The sequence below is a fragment of the Coenobita brevimanus genome, chromosome 100, assembly GCF_032717465.1.
Source record: "Coenobita brevimanus isolate Jiangsu-jjx chromosome 100, ASM3271746v2, whole genome shotgun sequence".
NCBI lineage: Eukaryota > Metazoa > Arthropoda > Malacostraca > Decapoda > Coenobitidae > Coenobita > Coenobita brevimanus.
The window spans coordinates 27220095-27240558 of NC_137053.1; the positions used below are offsets into that span (position 1 = coordinate 27220095).

At 42.8% G+C, this 20464-nt stretch overlaps 1 protein-coding gene across 1 annotated transcript in view; it reads right to left on the reverse strand.

Moving 5' to 3' along the window:
• Positions 1-10351: 10351 nt before the first annotated feature.
• LOC145414614 (kin of IRRE-like protein 1) overlaps positions 10352-20464 on the reverse strand; it is a 1118604-nt gene continuing 1108491 nt past the window's right edge. The window contains exons 11-12 of the mRNA XM_080284140.1: positions 18186-18371; positions 10352-10421 (exon numbers count right to left, since the gene is read on the reverse strand). Coding sequence (XP_080140266.1) covers positions 10352-10421; positions 18186-18371 — 256 coding nt within the window. The remainder of the gene's footprint in view (positions 10422-18185; positions 18372-20464) is intronic.

Below are 20464 nucleotides of genomic sequence, written 5' to 3' on the forward strand. Positions count from 1 at the left end.
TGAATTGTCTTGATAAAAATCAAGCAATGATTACTTTATGCTGCCTTGCTTCGCCGATTCTCTCAGAACGAGAATTTATAAACTTTCTCAACAGTACACAGCAAAGACTAATTACTCACAAATGCTGTTTATTAGTACTGTTGGCCTCTGGAGAAAGTGACTTCACCCCTGACAATCAATAACTAATGCTATTAATAACAGATTCTTGCTGATGCGTTAACTCCTAGATGGCACAACGGATTTTAAGCTTAATACAAGACTGGCCTAAGTACCAGCCATGCATAGCAAAGCGTTTATGCAAGCTAGGAGCTATAAGGGAAATAAGCTTACTATGGAGAAATGAAACACGAGTTTACATTACATTAAGCTCGAGGAAAAGAACTGTTAAATTTATTGATTACAAAGGAATCAATTTACGTTACATTTCAAAATGAATTCAAAATAAAGAGATTGCACTCACTCGCTCACTCAAAGCTAAACTCTTAAACCTAGGAAAAAAAAACGAAATGAAATACTGGTCAAAGAGTGGACTAAGCGGATGACTGGGCGTTGTTACTGGAAGGACACTGAACTCGCTGTCTCTCGCCTATTCACCGTCTAGGTGGACGTTCAGGAACTGGACAACAGGAATACGCTCTGGGCCCAACCTGCTTTCACGGCGTTCAAACCTCGACTGACTAAATCGTGGGAAAGAGGCAAGAGATGTGGCCGCATTACTAATGGCTAGAATGAGCGAAACATGCCCAAAATAAATCGCTCAGCGGAAGTGCTAACGTCTCGCACAAAGACGATCATTTATGACACACTGAAAAATTGTGTTGAAAACACTCCTGACCGGGTGAGCGGTTAACTGAACAATAACACTGGGATTCCACTAGAGTTCGCGGTTTCCCACCAAATGATGTCACGAGCCGACTCGTGACATTACGCCCCATCAAAAGTTGAAAAATTTTTTCCAGGAAAAATAATTTCAATATACATACATATAAATCCTAACTCAGTCACACAAGATTCACACTGTGGTGTGCGTGTGCTATCCTGCTACAGGAGAAAGTCACAGTCGCCAGTGAACGAAAAAAAATCGTATTTACGTTAATAGAAGCAAGCTTGAGGGAAAAACTCCGTGACGACGGTGAAAAATCCTGTACTCAGGTCAAACTGAGCGAAAAGTTCGCTACATTTACCTTAACTAATAATTGTTATGTAGCGTGATGTATGTAATACATGGTGTAGGTGTGACAGTTGTGGTGTAACTGTACCTACGTGTAAAATCATGTAATGCAAATTTATAATATATAATGATGACGAGGCAGAAGAGAAGGGGCGGCAGCATGTGACAGGGATGAGCAGCTGATCTGCACGGCAATGCTGCACCCACCAGCTGCACCTGCAAAAGGAATTAAGGTGGAGCATCAAAACTGTTATTTCTCTCTCTCTCTGCCTAGCAATCAGTACTTATGACATTATTAACCGGGAAACGTAATTCTTGAATTCACAAATTGCTTAGAACCCTTATAGTTTACTGGTTAATGCTTATTAACTAGGAAACGTGCTAGTTCTTGAATTGCTCAAATCTCTTAGAACGGGCAGTTTACTAGTTAACCTAACATTATTAACCACGAAACGTGCCAGTTCTTGAATTGCTCAAATTTCTTAGAATGGGCAATTTATTGGTTAACCTTACTCTACACTTACGACTAATACAGGAAGCTGAAAATCGCTACGCAATCTCGGGCAGGTCACGTTTTAACACCCACCGTGAGAATGAACACTCACGTGGATATTGTGCATTCTCCGGGAATCCTCAGAGAGGCCCACAGCTCGAGACATTCCACAAGGTAATTCATACACAGCCTCGGACTGTCTCTGCAGGGTTCTCAAACTTTCCCCTTAACTTATGGTATACATGTATGTACACGCCCTGGACATACTGTGTCCTGTGGGGCCAACAGGTGAGATGTCAGGTCTACACTTTTAACTGGGAACCAGGCTCGTCCTTGGATTACTCAAATCTCTGAGAACGCCTATCTTACGGAACCCAGCATACAACAGTTGCCCGCGTTAGTGAGTTAGCAGGCGAGACATCAGGTCTGCACCTACTTCACCACTGCTCTGTCTCTCAACTGCTTCAGAGATTATGGGTGTGGGTTCAAATGGCGCAGGAAGGACATGTCCCTGATTGGTTTACGTGGACACACGTTGCAGGAACGCACAAAACTATCCATGTCTCGTCCCATCCCTGGCCAGAAAAAGTCAGCTTGGATATGGCCCTGGGTCTTCCTTTTGCCCATGTGACCTCCTGAGGCTGAACAATGACCCCATTCTAACACTGCTTGGCAGTACTTGGCGGGAACGACAAACTGGAGTCGAAACTCGCCCTTGGGTGTTCGTGACTCACGGTAGAGCTGTCCTTGTTTGTGAAGGAATTTGGCTAGACCTCCCCGTGAATACTTTATCACTCTACCCTTTTGTTTCTTTCGCACGGCAGCAAGTGTCGGGTCAGAATGTTGTTCTTGAACAACAATTTGGCTACACATCAGATCTTGCAGCGATTCAATGGTCACTGGGGTGACACAGTCTGGAGCCTCAGCTATGGGTCGTGTAACTGTAGCCGAAGTCTGAGTAGCGTCATCTTCGGTGCAGCTATCCTTGGCACCGGGAATATTGCCTATGATAAGGTCAAATAAAGGTTCTGGCATGACAACTGGGAGTGTTGTACCAGTGTAAAATGGAGATGCCATCTGGGTAAGTGCCTCAGGGAACAATCTCACTGATCCATCAATAAGGTTAGCATGGATCTGTCGACCTGTGTACTGCTCAGGCTGAACTAGACTCTGCTTGACAGAGCAACCTGAGGATCCATTGTCTCTCAGGACCTTCACAGGGATGGCTCCCACAAACCCTGGCTGAACAAGGAAGGCACTGTAACCTGTGGGAGGGCCTGTGGAGGAAGCAGCTAGCCACTGATTAGGCTGCTGAATAAATGATGCAGCAAACATGGTGCCCTGTGAACTAGATACCTGAGGGGTCGTACTCACTGCCTGGGCAGATGGAGCATTGGCCATCTGTGGAGGGGGGTTCACTGTTGCTGTGGGACTAGAGAACTGTGGGGGAGTACCCGTACTGGTAGGGACGTGACCACCGTGCTGCTGCTGAGGAATGAAGGCTGCGTTCGCCTCCTGCCTCCTATTCACTTAAGCTGGTGCTGAAAAAGACAGTCCCGATGGTCGGTTGTGTGGCTGATACTGCTGCTGGTTAGGGTACTTGTTGTACCGCTTCCATTCAGGTTTCTGAGTGTTTTGCCCCTGGTCCTTCCTCTGCGGTTTTGAACCTTGGCCATTATTCTGAGAACGGCCTTGTTGCTGGGGTTCAGTCTGAGATGGTTTTCCAGATTTATCATGTTTCCTGTTCCAGGTATACTGCTTACGAGTTTGATACCCGTACACAGTAAAGAATGCGTCAGCCTTCTTCACCATTTGGCTGGCATCTCTTACCTGGCAGATCTTAGGCTGAGCCATAAGTTCAGTAAGCCACGAGTTTTCTAGCTGCGTGCACAGCATAACGTCAATTATCCCCTCATGCGTGGAAGGAGTTTCATCTTTCTCCATCCACTCATCTAAGTAAGCAGTAAGCCGGTCAAGAAACTGAACGGCAGTCTCTTTATCCTGTAAACACGCCCTCATGAACTGACTCTTGGTGTCGTCAACTTTGAGACCGCTCGCTTTGACGAGTGTGGCCTTCATCATCTCATACGTGAGATTGTCTCCACGAATTCTGTGGACAACATCGAGGGCAGGGCCCTCAAACAGGCTACGAAACTGAAGCCACTTAGCTGCATCATCCAGCTGGTACAGTTGAGCCATGTCTTCAAAACGAGCTATGTATGGCTCGATTCGCTCGCCATCTTTGTATGGGAGAAGCTTGATGTGTGGGGTCGCCATAACATGTGCAGGGAGAAAGCTCGTGGAGCTTTGGCCAGCTGCACCAGATGTGTCTGAAGCCAAGGAATCTCGCTTGACCTTCAGCACTTCAAGTTCATGTTTTTTGAGTGCTTCTCACTCGGCACGTTCGTGTTCTCGTTCTCTGTCTCGTTGTTCACGCTCGTATTCGCGTTGTTCTCGCTCTTGTACTAGCTCGCGTTCGCGTTGTTTTCGCTCTTGTTCTAACTCGAGTTCGCGTTGTTTTCGCTCGTATTCACGTTCTCTCTCATGTTCCTCGCATTGTTTTCGCTCATGTTCACGTTCTCTTTCGCGTTCTTCAAGAGCATCTTTCTCACGTTGTTGCTCGTAATTAAACCGTGAGAGGACGTAGTTTTGAATTTTTTCTGGGTCAGTAAGGCCCATATCTTTAGCTTCCTGTACATAGACGCTGGCTGTCATGATGCTAACTCAATCTAAGTAAACTAGCAACTCAGTACTGACCGCAATTTTTCCAGAGAAAGATGTCAATAATCAAGAATAAAGAATACAGGCACAGGTTAGTGGTGGCCAGTTTTATCTAATTAAACTGGTAAAGAAAGAAAATTAAACAAACAACTGACTGTGAAAAGTATTATGTAAATTAATAAAAATGAATCAATAATCACCAGTAAGGTAGTGCCTATAGGCTTTAATGATAAATACCTAAGTATGAACGAGTGAGTATTATCTCGTGAACAGCTTCAGAGCTAGGTGTTACTATCCTGGAATGAGGTCGCCAACTGTCACGGGGTTTTTAAGAATATGAAATATTAAAGGATAATGTTCAGTAATACTGAGGAGCAGGAACAATGAATTGTCTTGATAAAAATCAAGCAATGATTACTTTATGCTGGCTTGCTTCGCCGATTCTCTCAGAACGAGAAGTTATAAACTTTCTCAACAGTACACAGCAGAGACTAATTACTCACAAATGCTATTTATTAGTACTGTTGGCCTCTGGAGAAAGTGACTTCACCCCTGACAATCAATAACTAATGCTATTAATAACAGATTCTTGCTGATACGTTAACTCCTAGATGGCACAACGGATTTTAAGCTTAATACAAGACTGGCCTAAGTACCAGTCATGAATAGCAAAACGTTTATGCAAGCTAGGAGCTATAAGGGAAATAAGCTTAGTATGGAGAAATGAACCACGAGTTTACATTACATTAAGCTCGAGGAAAAGAACTGTTAAATTTATTGATTACAAAGGAATCAATTTACGTTACATTTCAAAATGAATTCAAAATAAAGAGATTGCACTCACTCGCTCACTCAAAGCTAAACTCTTAAACCTAGGAAAAAAAGCGAAAAGAAATACTGGTCAAAGAGTGGACTAAGCGCATGACTGGGCGTCATTACTGGAAGGACACTGCACTCGCTGTCTCTCGCCGATTCACCGTCTAGGTGGACGTTCAGGAACTGAACAACAGGAATACGCTCTGGGCCCAACCTGCTTTCACGGCGTTCAAACCTCGACTGACTAAATCGTGGGAAAGAGGTAAGTGCTGTGGCCACATTACTAACGGCTAGAATGAGCGAAACATGCCCAAAATAAATCGCTCAGCGGAAGTGCTAACGTCTCGCACAAAAACGATCATTTATGACACACTGAAAAATTGTTTTGAAAACACTCCCGACCGGGTGAGCGGTTAACTGAATGATAACACTGGGATTCCACTAGAGTTCGCGGTTTACCACCAAATGATGTCACGAGCCGACTCGTGACAATGTAAGAGGTGCAAATCATTAGGTGCAAGAAAGAGAGATTGTCCAGGTGCTTGAGGGTGCGAAAGTGGATGTATGTGGATTAACTGAAACTAAATGGGGAGGTGAGGGTGTGAGAATGGGAGTATGGATGGGGTATATGCGCAGGAGTAGGTAAGAATGACAGGGCAAAAGAAGGAGTGTGCACTGTTGTGAGTAACAGATGGAAGGAGAATATAAGAGAGTATGGACCAGTTGGCTCAAGGATTGTGTGAGTAAGACTGAAAGTTGGAATACAAATGTGGGTGGTTGTAAGCGTGTATGCGCCAAAGCAATATCATGCAAGCAGAGTTAGAGAAGAGTTCTGGATGAATGTGGAAGAATGCATGGAAAAGTTTAAAGGGAATGACAGTGTGTTTTTTATTGGAGTAGGGAATGTGAAGGTGGATGGAGTTGTTGGTGAGTGGGGTGTGCCTGTAGAGATGCATGAGAATGGTAGTGCTTTAGGGAACATTTGTGCCAGGAGGGGGCTGGTGATAGCCAATACCCTCTTCAGGCACAAAATTATTCATAGCTATATGTGGCGAGTGGGTGGTGAACTGAATGAATGGAAGGCAATGATTGATTATGTATGTGTGGATGAAAGGATGAGAAGCTGTGTAATGGATGCAAGAGTATACAGAGTCTGGAGGAGTGGACTTTCTGACCACCACCAAGTGGTGGTCAGAATCAAGGTACAAATGAAATGGAGAAATAGAAGAAGGGAAGGACAGGAGGGAGTAGCTTATACAAGGAGAGTGGAAAGGTTAGAAGAGGATGGAAAAAAGGCAGAATAAAATAGGGAAGTGGAGGAGTGATTGGGTAAATATGGAATGGAGCACATGGGGGACGTGGAAGGTGTGTGCAAGATATTCACAGAAGAAATCTGTGTAGCATGTGAGGTGGTGTGTGGGATGAAGAGAAAACGAAAGGGCGTGCAGGGAACAGCATGGCGGAATGAAGAGGTGAGAGACGTGGTGACACAAAGGAGGAAACCACATAATGAATGGATGAGAAATAGGGGCATGAAAGAAGTTGAGAGACAGAAGAGAGAGTTATATGTAGAGAGGAAGAGAGAGGTGGAAAGATTAGTAGGAAAGTAAGAAGAGAGTGGATGAGGAATTTGGAAGGAATTTGAGTGTGAAGTGGATGAATACAAGAAAATGTTCTGGAAGGAGGTAAAGAGAGTTAGACAGAGTGGCAAAGAAGTTACTTGGGGAGTGAAAGATAAAAATGGTAGATTACTAGTGGAGAAGGCAGAAAAAGTGATCAGATGGATAGATCACTTAAAGGAATTGTTGAACACTGAGAATGAAAGCAATGTGAGTGCATGTGGCTGGGGAATGGCTGGGAGATGGAGGGATGTGAGAAGAGAGGAAGAAATCAGTGGGATGGAAGTTGTGGAAGCAGTGAAGAAAGTTGAAATGGGGGAAGCCCCAGGAATTGATGGAGTGTGTGGTGAAATGCTGAATCATGGGGAGAGATAGTGGTGGAATGGACGTGGAAGATGTGCAGATTGGCCTGGGAGGAAGGTAGAGTCCCAGAGGATTGGAAGTCAGGTATAATTATTCCCCTCTACAAAGGAAAAAGAGAAAAGGAAGGTGTGGTAATCATAGGGGCATTTGTCTTCTTAGTGAAATAGGAAAAGTATATGGTATGATACTTATTGACAAAGTTAGGGGAATAACAGAGGAATTAGTTTGAGAAGAACAGGGAGGTTTTAGCAAGGGAAGAGGTTGTGCAGATCAGATATTCATTCTTAGATCTTTAGTGGGAAAGTTTCTGGAGAAGGCTAAGAAGCTGTATGCAGCCTTCATGGATTTGGAGAAAGCATATGACAGGGTGGATAGACAAGGATTGTGAAAAGTATCAAGAAGATATGGAGTAGATGGGAAAATGCTGAATGCCGTGAAGAGTATGTATGAGGGTCCTTAGGCTGCAGTACGTGTGGATAGTGAACTGAGTGAATTTTTCTATTTGATGGTTGGATTGAAACAGGGATGTGTCATGTCTCAATGGTTGTTCAATCTGTATATGGATGGGGTTATAAAAGAGATACAAGGTAAGGCAGTAGATGTTTGAGCGGCCCTACTGAGAGAGGGCAGCTTTTGGAAACTCCCTGTACTGTTGTTTGCAGATGATACTGTGTTGTTAAGTGAAGACTAAGGGGAGCTGCAAGGTTTGGTGGAAGAGTTTGGTAGAGTGTGTGAGAAACGGAATCTAAAGGTGAAATCAGTGTATGTACAGTGAGGTTGGATGAGGAGGAAATGGAAAATGTAAGTGCATTTAAGCACTTGGGTAGTGTGATGAGTAAGGATGGAAGTTTAGAGGGGGAAGTGCTTGAAAGGGTACAACAAAGAAGAAAGGTTGCTGGTTATTTGAAATCAGTGATAAGAAACAAGGAAGTGAGCATGGACGTGAAAATGTTACTACATGACAGTAGGCTATTGTGATACCAACTCTAACTTATGAAGGTGAAGCATGGACCTTGTTGGAGGGACAGGAGTCAAGTGTGAGAGCAGTGAAAATGAGTTAGAGAGAAGCATGTGGAGTCACATGGAGAGACAGACTGACAAATGAGGAAGTGAAGAAGTGTTGTGATGAGGATGTGGATGTGATAGGAATCGTTAGGAGAAACACACTGAGGTGGTTTGGCCATGTGGAGAGGATGGAGAGTGAGAGACTGACGAGAAAAGTGTATGTGAGTGAAGTGGAGGGAGGGAAAGGGAGGGGGTGACCAAGGATGAGATGGAGGGATGGAGTGGAGAAGTATATGAGGGAGGGGGGGGGGTGAGCCGGGAGCAGGGTAGTGAAATGGCAGGGGACATGGCTACTTGGAGGCGATTTGTCTGTGGTCACCCCTTACGGGATTGAGGCGTCTGGCAGTAAATAGATAGATAGATAGGTAGACAACTACAGAAGTTATTAGCTTATATAGTGATGCACTTAACAGGATCAATGGTACAAACTGACAAATTGTAATTTATGACCATCACAGCCCTTGAAGCATTGCAAGGCCCTGCCCAGCCTTGGTGACCCCTAGAAGTGACATGAGAAGAAGAGAACGGCATGGCATAGGCTTACCTCATTCAAGTTAACCTAACCCTGCTTTGGCCGAGACATGGTAAGATGAAGTGAAGTGAGGCTGATATGAGCTAAGGTGAGGTGGTTTATGTGAGGTAAGGTGAGGTCAGGTGATGTGAGATGAGGTGAGCATTGTGTGAGCTGACCTGCCTGCTGCCACCATATCTTACAATAAGTTTTTAAGTGTTTGTAGTGAAGTTTTGTCTATCAGTTATACATATGTTAGACTCGTGGACGAGCGGTTGTTATATGTGAATAGTTTGGCAAGTAGATAATCTTCGTTCCCTTTTTGTCATGCAATGACAGGAGAGGTAAAGATGAGTATGGGACTATTTTTATTTGTCTTGGAAATATTAACAAAGTCTCTCACACTCAAGTGAAGTATAGAGTCCTGCGACCTAACCTCCTTCTAAGCTCTGCTTCCTAAATTCTGGTGAAGCAGGGGTCGTGTCACGTGTGTTACACTGTTGTTGAAATGTTCTAGAAGCCTGTGTGTGAGTATATGTGTATGTGTGTGTATGGTCATGAGGCGCTGTCGTGTGCCTATCAAGCATTCCTTGAGTTAGAGTGTGTAAGCATGATTAGCATTGCTCTATTCTTGCAGACACAATACCTGTCTTATCCTCTGACTTGCTGCTTCTGTCTGTCTGTCTATCTGTCTATCTATCTATCTATCTATTATGATTTGTAATTATAATATGGAGTCCTGACACTGCTCGGTCATGCGCTGGAGGTCCTCCGACAGTAATTATCATTGATATATGCTAATCTGTTAGTACATAATATTGATTATAATATTGTATACATATAATATTCATGGTAAATTGCAATGATCTAGTAATATTACATTTTAAACAAGTTGTATACATAATTGAACATATGCAATGGTTGTTGTATGACATTTTGTAAGATGTGTATGTATAACAGACATACGCATATAATTGTGCATTGGTAATACTGCTAGGTTATTACATTACATATTGAGTTATCCCTTTAGTAATGTCTAGTATTTCACCTAACTTGTGTGATGATTCTGATAATACAGAATTGTGGTAACATTGTATGAATTTACATAATATTGTAGTAACATTGTGGTAATACATAATTGTAACATTGTATGAATTGTTACATAATTGTACTGTAATTGTTACACTGTAGTAACATTGTAGTAATACATAATTGTAACATTGTATGAATTGTTACATAATATTGTAGAAACATTGTAGTAATAAATAATTGTAACATTGTATGAATTGTTACATAGTATTGTGGTAATGCATAATTGTGTTGGCCTTATTGTAGTTACGTTTTGTTAATGCAACTGTTACATAATTGTTTTGGCCTTATAACTGTAGTTACATTTTGTTAATGCAACTGTTACATGTTTGTGTTGGCCTTATAATTGTAGTTACATTTTGTTAATGCAAATGTTACATAATTGTGTTAGCCTTATAACTGTAGTTAAAGTTACATAAAAGTTACATCTTGTTAATGCAACTGTTACATAATTGTTACATATTGTTTGTAGTTACATATCGTTTGTAGTTACATAATTGTAATCATTGCAGTCCTGACATGCCCACCGCGTTGGTCGCCCAGCAGGCCAGGCTGCCGTAGTCCCGCGACGACCTGCACACACACACACACACACACACTATGCACGAGCGTGCACAAAAACAAACGCACACAAACACACCATGCGCATGCACACACACACACACACACACACACACACACACACACACACACACACACACACACACACACACACACACACCATGCACGCGCGTGCACAAACACACAAGCACACCATGCGCACACACATACACACACACACACACACACACACACACACACACACACACACACACACACACACACACACACACACACACACCATGCACACGCGTGCGCAAACACAGACGCACACAAACACACCATGCGAGCGCGCACACACACACACACACACACACACACACACACACACACACACACACACACACACACACCAGACACGCACATGCACATACACATGCACGGTGAATACACACACAGACAAAAGCAAGAGAAAAAATAATAATTAGTCTGATTACCAGTGAATATGATACACCCACATTTAAATATTTACAATAGCGGGCCCTCTTGATCTGTGTGTGTGTGTGTGTGTGTGTGTGTGTGTGTGTGTGTGTGTGTGTGTGTGTGTGTCTGTTCACCAGGTCGGTCAGGATCACTTGATGGTTGTGATCATCAGCTTTTTACCCTCCCGGAAGAGATCTGAGAGCTTAGATAATCCGATCTAAGGGCAAAGCCTTGACCTTCACACACGCACACACTCATCCCCTTGCTCCAGGAGGACAATGACCACCCGCTTCGTCAATGAAACTTTTCGCAACCCCAGCAAGGCACAAACCCCCGTCTTTGCAGATGTTGTGAGTGTGAGTGTGTGTGTGTGTGTGTGTGTGTGTGTGTGTGTGTGTGTGTGTGTGTGTATTAGCTACTGCAGCAAATGTAAGCAACATGCCATTTAAAAACAAAAAATACATGTACTCATGGACTTACTGTACGTATGGGAATCAATACTGTAAAGAAAGTTATCAGTATCGGAATTATAACTCATTTGGTAGGCTAGTCTCTAACCATGAAACTTGCATTTTGAGTACAGTAGAAACTAAGTAGGAATAAGCCCGTCACAAAGACAAGTAGAGGTGATGTAGAGGTCACTGAAGGTACTTGACGGCATCATGGCCATCGTGGTGAACAGTAATGAACTCACTCACGAAAATGACACGTTTTAAAATCTTGCTACAACTAAGTGGTTATATTCAGCATGAAAGAACTCCCTCGTGAATGAGATAATAAAGGTTATAAGGTCACTCCTCAGCTGAATTTATCAGTCTGATGGTGAAACTCTAAAACAAAATAGATGTCAGGGTAGGGGAGGGATTAACGATTATAGCATCACCAATATCAGCAGCAGCAATGAAAGCTTTAATAAAGAAAGTAACCGTCAAGAAAAATTAAAAACTTGCCTTAAATATGAAGTATGACCATAAGCGGTGCAAGAAATGACAGTCTTGTAAGATTTTCATTAATCCTTTCACAATGGAAACAACTCCAGTAGTGTATCTCTGCTTCGACTGAGAGTGGGCATAATAGCCGGGGAATGTCACCATTAAAACTCTCATGGTAATGATGGGAGTTTTCTATTTCTTCTAACCTAGGACGATTTCATTCAGCTGAGTCACAAGAGTCTAAATACTAATGTATAATACTGGCGTTTTACAACACCGTAGCTATACTTAATTAATCATTGCTTCGCTAATAAATAACTCAGTAACAAACAATTTATCTAATAAATAACACAAATTAAAAAAAAAATGTTTCCAATATTTGCCGATAAATAACATCACAAGCTAATAAAATTTCACCAGTGAATATCTTCACTAATATACAGCTTCACAATTATCATTATAAAAGAAGTAGTATTTAAAAGTGTATATAACAACACCATTATTGTACCAGCAACTGCCAACACGATAAATCACGAACAATAGCATTATAATCCATGAACATTCGTACACTTCGTCATTTGTCATTCATTTCGTACTTCATTCTTTCTTTATTTCTGCCTTTATGTATTTATTTCGGTACTAATTTTCTATTGCTTTCAAGTATTTTCTCGGTTTTCTTCTGATCACTACAAACAAACGCAAGCAGCACCAAGTCCACCATCCACGCATCAACTATGCACCACCAATCAGCAATTAAAAGAAAATGTCAGAAATGACTGACAAACAAGCACAGACAGCACCATCTCCCCCACCAAGTCCATCTGGTCAGCGCCAATAATAAAACATGGTAGAATGTGTCGCCATAAAAAAAAAATCACCAATTTGTTCTGACTCCAAACACAAAAGGGTGACGCGATGTTTGAGTATAAAAACTGCACTTTGGTACGGTACGGATACATGATGACCAATGGTTGTGATTGGCAGGGAGAGATGGGGTATGGGATGTGTGAGAGGCACGAGAGGGAGGTAATGATATGTTAGAAGGGTGGGGAGAGGTATCGAGATGTATGAGAGGGATGAGAAAGGGTGTGGGGATGTGTGAGAGAGGTAAAGAAGGGTTTGGGGATGTGTATAACGGCTGGAGAAGTGTGTGGGAGAAATGTAGGGAAGGGGGAGGGAGAGACGAGGAAGAATATGTAAGAGAACGGGACAATGACGTAGGAGTCAAGTGTTAAACATTGCAGTTTTGTACGGCACAGTTGCATGTCATGGAGCGATGGTTGTCACTATAGGTGTGGGGAAAGGTCGTGCTGTGGAATGTGTTTCAGGAAACTGGAAGTATGGGAGTGAGGAAGGAACTGAGAGGGGTGTAAAGATGTGTGGTATGTGTAAAGGGAGGATATGATGAGGGATGCTGAAGTGGGAGTTGTAATTTGATGTTAGAGGTGTAAGCGAAGGTGTGGCATGGAGTGTGGGGTACTGAGGTTGCTTGGATGTCTGTGAAGGGTTGAAAGAGGTGAGAAGTGGGGTATTAGAACACGAAATGGAGAGGGGTTGAATGATGTTGCAGTGTGTAAAAAAGTTAGGAAAGGTGTGTTGAGTATGTAGACTAAGTAAAAAACCGTAAGGATGTGTGTGAAAAGTAACAGGAAGAAGAAAAGATGTAGAGTTGTGAAGGAGGAATGAAGAAAAGGTTGAGTGGGTCTGAGAATGTGGAAGGAGAAACAGATAACTGGCTTTAGAGAGAGATCGTGAGAAAACAGAAGGGAATAATGAATCTGGGAGAATGTAGGCAAAGCGCAAAAGTGTGTTTGGAAAGAAGTGAAGTTTACAAGGTATAGGAAAGTAAAAGTGAGTATTGGATTAAGAAAGGAAGAGAACGGTGTGTGTAAAAGAGAGAAGAAATGTAGTGGAACAAGTTGGGCGAATGTGTGTGGCCAGTCAAATAACTTCGACATTTTTCTCTTTTGATTAACTTCAAAAAGCAAGTAAAAGATACGTGGGAGGACAAGATAGGGGAAAACTGACTGAGGCGAGAGCAGTGAGAGGAAAATGAAAGGAGTGATAACTGAGGACAGGACAAGATAGTGCAAGGGACGACAGTACAGTACAGGAAAAGGGACAAGATATGTCAAGGCAGGGCAAGGTGAGGAAAAGCAGATCATGGCAGGGAAAAGAGGGGTTGGGCACGATAGTACAGGTCACAAGAAAACAGGTCAGGGTAGGGAAAGAATTGCTAGAGATGAAAGGAAAGAAAAGGGAGAGGTTAGAGATGAGAGGATAATCGTAGATATAGGTGAGACAGGGAGGAGAAGGTATAGGAAAAGCAAGGTTAAATAATGTTGGAAGAGACAGAACGCTAGAGGCCAGCATGTTGAAACGATAGGCAGAAACAGGCATGAAAGGCGGCGAAGGGAAAGAGAAGAAAAATGAGTTAAATCAGGTAGAACGGTGTCATGAAGGGGTTGTTGTTGGAGAAAGTAGTTGGAATAGGCATGAAAGGTGAACCAGTGATGGTAGGGAAAGGCTGAGAAAGGAAGAGCATGTAGGGAGAAGCAGAACGTATGAGCGGCAGTGAAAATGTAGGAGAAACCTATGGGGTCGAACAGCCAAGTTATAAATGTATATCAGTTTCATATCTCATTCTTAGATTAAGACTTTTACTTTAATTTATTTTTATCTACTTGTCCCCTCCCCACCCTTTTTTTTTTTTTTTTATGTAAGTTATCACGACTCACATTGGCTTAACCCACAGAACTGTGATTTATGGTCTAACAAGACCCCGTATGTGAAAAACAATTCACTTTTTTTTTCATTTAATGAACAGGTTCAATTATCCATTATAAAGCTCTAGCCATAAAGAAAAAATAAAAATACCTAACCCGGTATTTTTCACTTCTGTCGACAACGCCCTTATGAAACGAAATTTATTGTGCCATTGCCACCTCAAATGCCAGCTCCATTCACATATGAATCGAATATTTAAAACAGGCTACTTCATCACTCCTTAAAGCATTGAGATATTTTTTTTAATACTGATGTTTTTTATCCTTTGGAATGTTTCCTGAATTTTGTTAACGAGTGAGTGTGTTTCCCGACTAATTTAGGACTCATTTGACTGACTTGCATATTTATCGTTTCCGCCTTAAAAGATGCAGATTTTAGCATCAGTCCAGTAGACTGGCTTTGAAATACTCTTAACGCCGTTACTCTCAGTCGCAACGACTTCCCACTCGGCCTTCAGGACAAGGCACGTAGGCACAGTGAAAGACAGGGACCATCAGCTGGTCAAAAAACAAGTTCAGAAAGAAAGGGAGAGAAACAGAGACATGGGGAGAGGCAATAAAACGCCTGCCTGTGGAGTGCGAGGGACGCTGGCACAGAGAAAGGGAAAAAGGAGTGAGAGAAGGTTAGGCAGGGAACAGATCAGCAAGAAGATAAAGTGGCAGGGACACACAATGCGAGGCAGGGAGAAAGCTGAAGGCAGAAAATGGCAGGAGGTTGGAAAGACGTAGAAAGAGAATGGCACTGCCAAGGTACTGGGGAAAGTCAGGGAGCAAGGCAGGGAAAGGAAAGTGTGGATGGAAAAAAGAGAATAAGGTAGGAACGGAAGAGAAGAGGAAGGAAAAACATGGCATGTCAGAGGAGATGGAGACAGATAAGGAGAGCGATTTAAAGAGAGATGAGAGCAGGGAGATATTGGGAAGGGAAGGAGGCTAAAGGAAACAAGAATGGAGGCAGGAAAAGATGGGACAATTGAGAGAGAGAGAGAGAGAGAGAGAGAGAGAGAGAGAGAGAGAGAGAGAGAGAGAGAGAGAGAGAGAGAGAGAAACAGAAAAATGTAGAGAGAAGCATGCAGAGTTGGGGAGATATAAAAAAAGTGTGAGAAAATTTTAGCAAAAGTAGACGAAGTTAGAAAGAGGTAGGACAATGTAGTGAGACGCAGCCAAAGTCCTTGAGAGGCGGGAAAAATAGGGAAAGACAGGGAAAAATGTAAAGGGTAGAGAGAAAGAGGCAAGAAAACAGTGAAAGGCAGAGAACGTGGAGAAAAAACACGAAGAGTCAGGCAAAGCTAGGGAGAGGCAGAAATGCGAAGGTAAAGAAAGGAAAAGAAAACAAAAGGCTGGAAAATGCACACACAGTCAAGGAAAGGTCTCCGTTCCTAGTCTCCTGTTGACCGTGTACTTTCCCCTGCTGCAGTGGCGGCCATTTGTATCACTGCGTGTTTACTGAACGCCCGCTCCACTTTACGGCTGGGCTAATTGGGCTGTGAGGGTAGATTCTTGGTCGTGCGACAATGGGAGTGAGTGTACTGTTGCATCACTGGGCGTGGAGCTGTTGGGATGACTGGGTGACTGAGTAGGAGAGGGTGCGAAGTGAAAGTGTTGGAATGTGAAAGTGGAAATGAAAGTGTGTCAGTGAAAAAAGGGGGGATCAGAGGTACGTGCGCGAGTGAACGAGTTTTGGAGTAAGTGTGTGTGTGTGTGTGTGTGTGTGTGTGTGTGTGTGTGTGTGTGTGTGTGTGTGTGTGTGTGTGTGTGTGTGTGTGTGTGTGTGTGTTGAGTACATCGACATTAAACTCTTGAGCAACAAAAAGCCATAATAAAACGGCTTGGTACTCTCAGTCACATAACATGATCTGGGCAAGAGCTTACCTAGCCATATCTAATCTAATCTAGTTTAGCGTAACCTTGATTGTAACATGAGACAGATTCTAACCAAACCTTGTCAGTTTCCCCAAAGGTTCCCATACTAGTAGACGTGCCTCTCTTGGAGGACGTGAGGTGAATACGGAGGGGAGTGAGACCGTGTTCTATAAATTATGATTTTTGTTTAAAAACGGTAATACAAAAACACTGGATTTATGATATTCAAAAGAAATCACTGTATTTACACTTGCCAGACATCCTAAAACAAAAAAAACAAAAAAAAGTAAAGAAAAAAGAAAAAAGTCACCCTTGCCAGTTTTGCATTAATTTCCTTCCTCACTCGTCTTGTGCATATGTCATCGGTATCTGACTGGCTATTCGACAGCCACTGCACCACCACCCACCAGTCTTCCCTCAGCCTTATGCATGTTAATTTTATCACATGATTTATACTGTGTTTTTCAGTCTTGTGTTACCCTCAGTCGTCATCCTGTATAAATTTTTCCCGTAACCAGCTAGTGATGCGCCAACACCTATTCAGTTATGGCTTTTTGGTGGAAAAACTTACGTTTTCTTACTTAATCTGCTTTGCAGATACAAAGATTGGGTACCAGTTAGTTAAACCTAAATAATACTAGGATATATAATATAAAAGTTAAAGTTTAACTAAAAAACAGGTGGGGGAGGGGGAAGAAAATTTCTTGAACTAAAAGGGGGGCGTCATGTCAGAAAGTTTTGGAATCACAGCTCTTATCAAACCTGGCCTGAAACAACAGGTTCTAACCTAACTTAATCTAATCCAATACTCGCCGAGTCTAACCCAACACAGACTAAGTCACCCTAACCTGACCTAAGGAAGCCAAACCTAACACAGTTTATTCTAATCCACTTTACCCTAGATTCCCTAATCTAAGCAAAAGTAATCAAACTTACACCACACTTTCCGAATCTAACTAAAGTAAAACAATTTAGTCTGAATTAATCAGTCTAACACTACTTAACTATGTTTCAAATCAAACTTGGACCGAAGCAACTAAGCCTTCTCTAATTTACCCTGCTAAACCAAATCCAACCTTCTTACTACTTTGTTGCGAGCACCAGTTACTTTACGAAGTCTTGAAATTTGTCAAAACCTAACGAGATCTGGCCTTGCAAACCAGCCATAATTAAAAACGTTGGAGTTTCGCTTACCACATTGATTGTGCATGATTTCTGCTGAATAAAATAGTCAGCAGTTAACCGTAAACTATTTTCTTTCTACCAAAGCAGAGAAAGGAATATAGTGATTTTTTTTCTTTCACACTGACTTCGTAGTGATTCTCTTAAAGTCGTTTGAAACTGTGGAGAAAAAAAATGATCCAAGTTTGACAATGCCAGTGAAAAGCTTAGGAGTTGGGAACCAACCAAGTGTACAGGAAATTACTGACCTGTTACTGGATTGACAAACTTATGGTCAATTCCCTGTCGTTTCTATAATCAGTTATTGCGGGAAGAACAAGGAAAGGGAAATGACGAACCTTTTCTTGTCGTTTGTTTTTTTTCTTGAGAAAGGTAAAATGTGAGAAAATTATAATGTAACTAAGATAAAGTTTTGCTGGAAGGAAAAACCGAACTTTCCCATGCCTTTTGTTCTTCCTGTCATTCATAGTCTGAGCTACGAGAGTGATTTGATAAGTTTGTTTGTGTATCCTGGTCCTAAACTTTTCTTAACTAAACTCGACACTTGGCGTCACCTGGGTGTGTAGTCGAGGTATGAGAGGCCTGTGCGGACCTGGACGCGGTGACGTTCAACCTCCACGGTGTCCAGGGTGTTGTTGAAGTACCAGATGAAGCGCAGGTCATCCTCTGGCTTGGCGTCCACCCGGCACGTCAGGCGCACGCCCTCGCCCTCAGCCACTATCACCGTCACACTGGCAGGTCTAGGGAGGCAGGCAAGACTTAAAAGACTGGAACACTTAATGATAAATAACAATCCCTCCAGTGCATCTACAGCACGTCACACGGCTTTTTACCTATAGTTCTAAAACCCCCACGACCCCTACATACCTTGACCCCATGACTCGTACATTCCTTGACCCCATGATCTCTACATACCTTGACTCCTACGACCCCTACATACCTTGACTCCCAAGATCCACACATACCTTAACTCCCACGACCCCTACATACCTTGTCTCACACGACCCGGACATACCTTGACCCCAACGACCCCTTACATACCTAGACCCCCACAATTCATACATACCCTGACTCCTACATACCTTGACCCCCACGGCCCCTACTTATCTTGACACCTACGACCCACAACCTGTTAGATTTATGTAAAAAAAAAAAGGTTAAAATGGAGGCCACTATATAGAATAAAGGACTGACAAGCAGCCAGCCACTTACCGTACCTATAGTTAAATCATATGGGCTTTTCAACGGAAGCCTATCAAAGTTTCCGTCTTTCCAGCTGCCTGGCTCTCAGAATGAGGAGAATTCTTTCAGTAAAAAGTTCGTGACGTTACATTTTTATCTTATTTCCTGTTGGTACTGTACAAGTAATAGTAACAGGCGAATATTAATCTCAAATGACTACCCAGGCTGGAAAAGTAAGAATGAGTATGTGAAAAACACCGATCAGTAAGCGAGGGAGCACTTATTATGTAGGGCTGGCCTAGGTTCAAATGACGTCAAGTACATAATGACGTCAAGTACATAAGTATAGGAACCCACTTGCTAAGTCCAGCTTTTATGCATACAGACTAAACGATCTCCGCCATTTAAGTGCACAGCTACTAGCAAAGTACCACAAGCCTTCACAGGAGTCATGTACTCGGGTCGCATAAATATCAAGTATGTTCTTCCTTTCTTCATCAGTCATAACTCAAAAACCAAACTCCGTACACGAGCGTGTTAGGCGCTATAACGCTTCTGAATAACCGGATATGTATCGTACATATTTGGAGGAAAATTTGAGCTACACTAAGCGCCTTACAGTCGAAAATCATTCTATAACAATCAGACGCTTTTTCAGATAATATGCAAAGCTCCACAGATTCGTGGTCCCATTCCATGTAAGGGCACTGGATGGAAAGAAGATCCATGGTGGAACATTGATGCAGGGTGGATACTACATATTGGGAAAAATAGATCCGTGGAGAAAGGTAGATCCGTGGGGAAATTTTCGTGAATGGGAGCGAAAAAGATCCATGGGGGAAATAGATCCATGGGGAAAAATTTGTCCGGGAAGAACGGACTGCAGGGGGAATAGATCTATATGAGAAAACAGCTCCACGGGGGGAAACACATCAAATTTAGAAAAGAGGGCCATGAGGAAAAATAGATCTCTTTGGAGAATAGGTCCATGGGGAAAGCAGGTTTAGGGGGGGGAAAATAGGTTTCATGGGGAAAATCGGTCCAAGGGGGAAAATAGGTTCAGGGGGGGAAGATTGGTGCAAGGGGAAAACCAGGACCAAGGGGGAAAAAGGCCATAAGTAGGAAAAAAGGTTTATAGTGAAAAATAGGTCCAAGGGGGAAAATTTGTCAGGGTAGGACCAGATTTCTGGAGGGATACAGGTAGATGGGGATTGGTACCTACTGTAGTCATAGCCAGAGACGAGTATATACAGTATTATGTTCTAGCAGCATTTTTTTTTTTTTTTTAATGTCTTCGACTCTGGGTAAAGGCTTCAGATCTATATCTCGGGGGCAGTAGCCTATCCCAAGACCCAGTAGTCCTCCTACACCTCCACATGTCACCACTTCGGTGCTGACACCCACCGTCCATACTGAATACATGCTAGGGCTGTCTCATACAGGACTGGTGCATTGGAGTTAGCGGGGGTATTTTACGACGTGTCGGCGGGTCTTTTGGTAGATCAGGAAGGTCTGCTTTTATGAAATTCAAATCCTTAAACTGTTCCCTGCCCCAGCCGGGATTCGAACCTGGGTCCATCAGGATTGCAGGCCGCCTCTCAACCGATTCAGCCACCGCCTCCCCTAATATGCATTTGGTAGCTAACTTGCA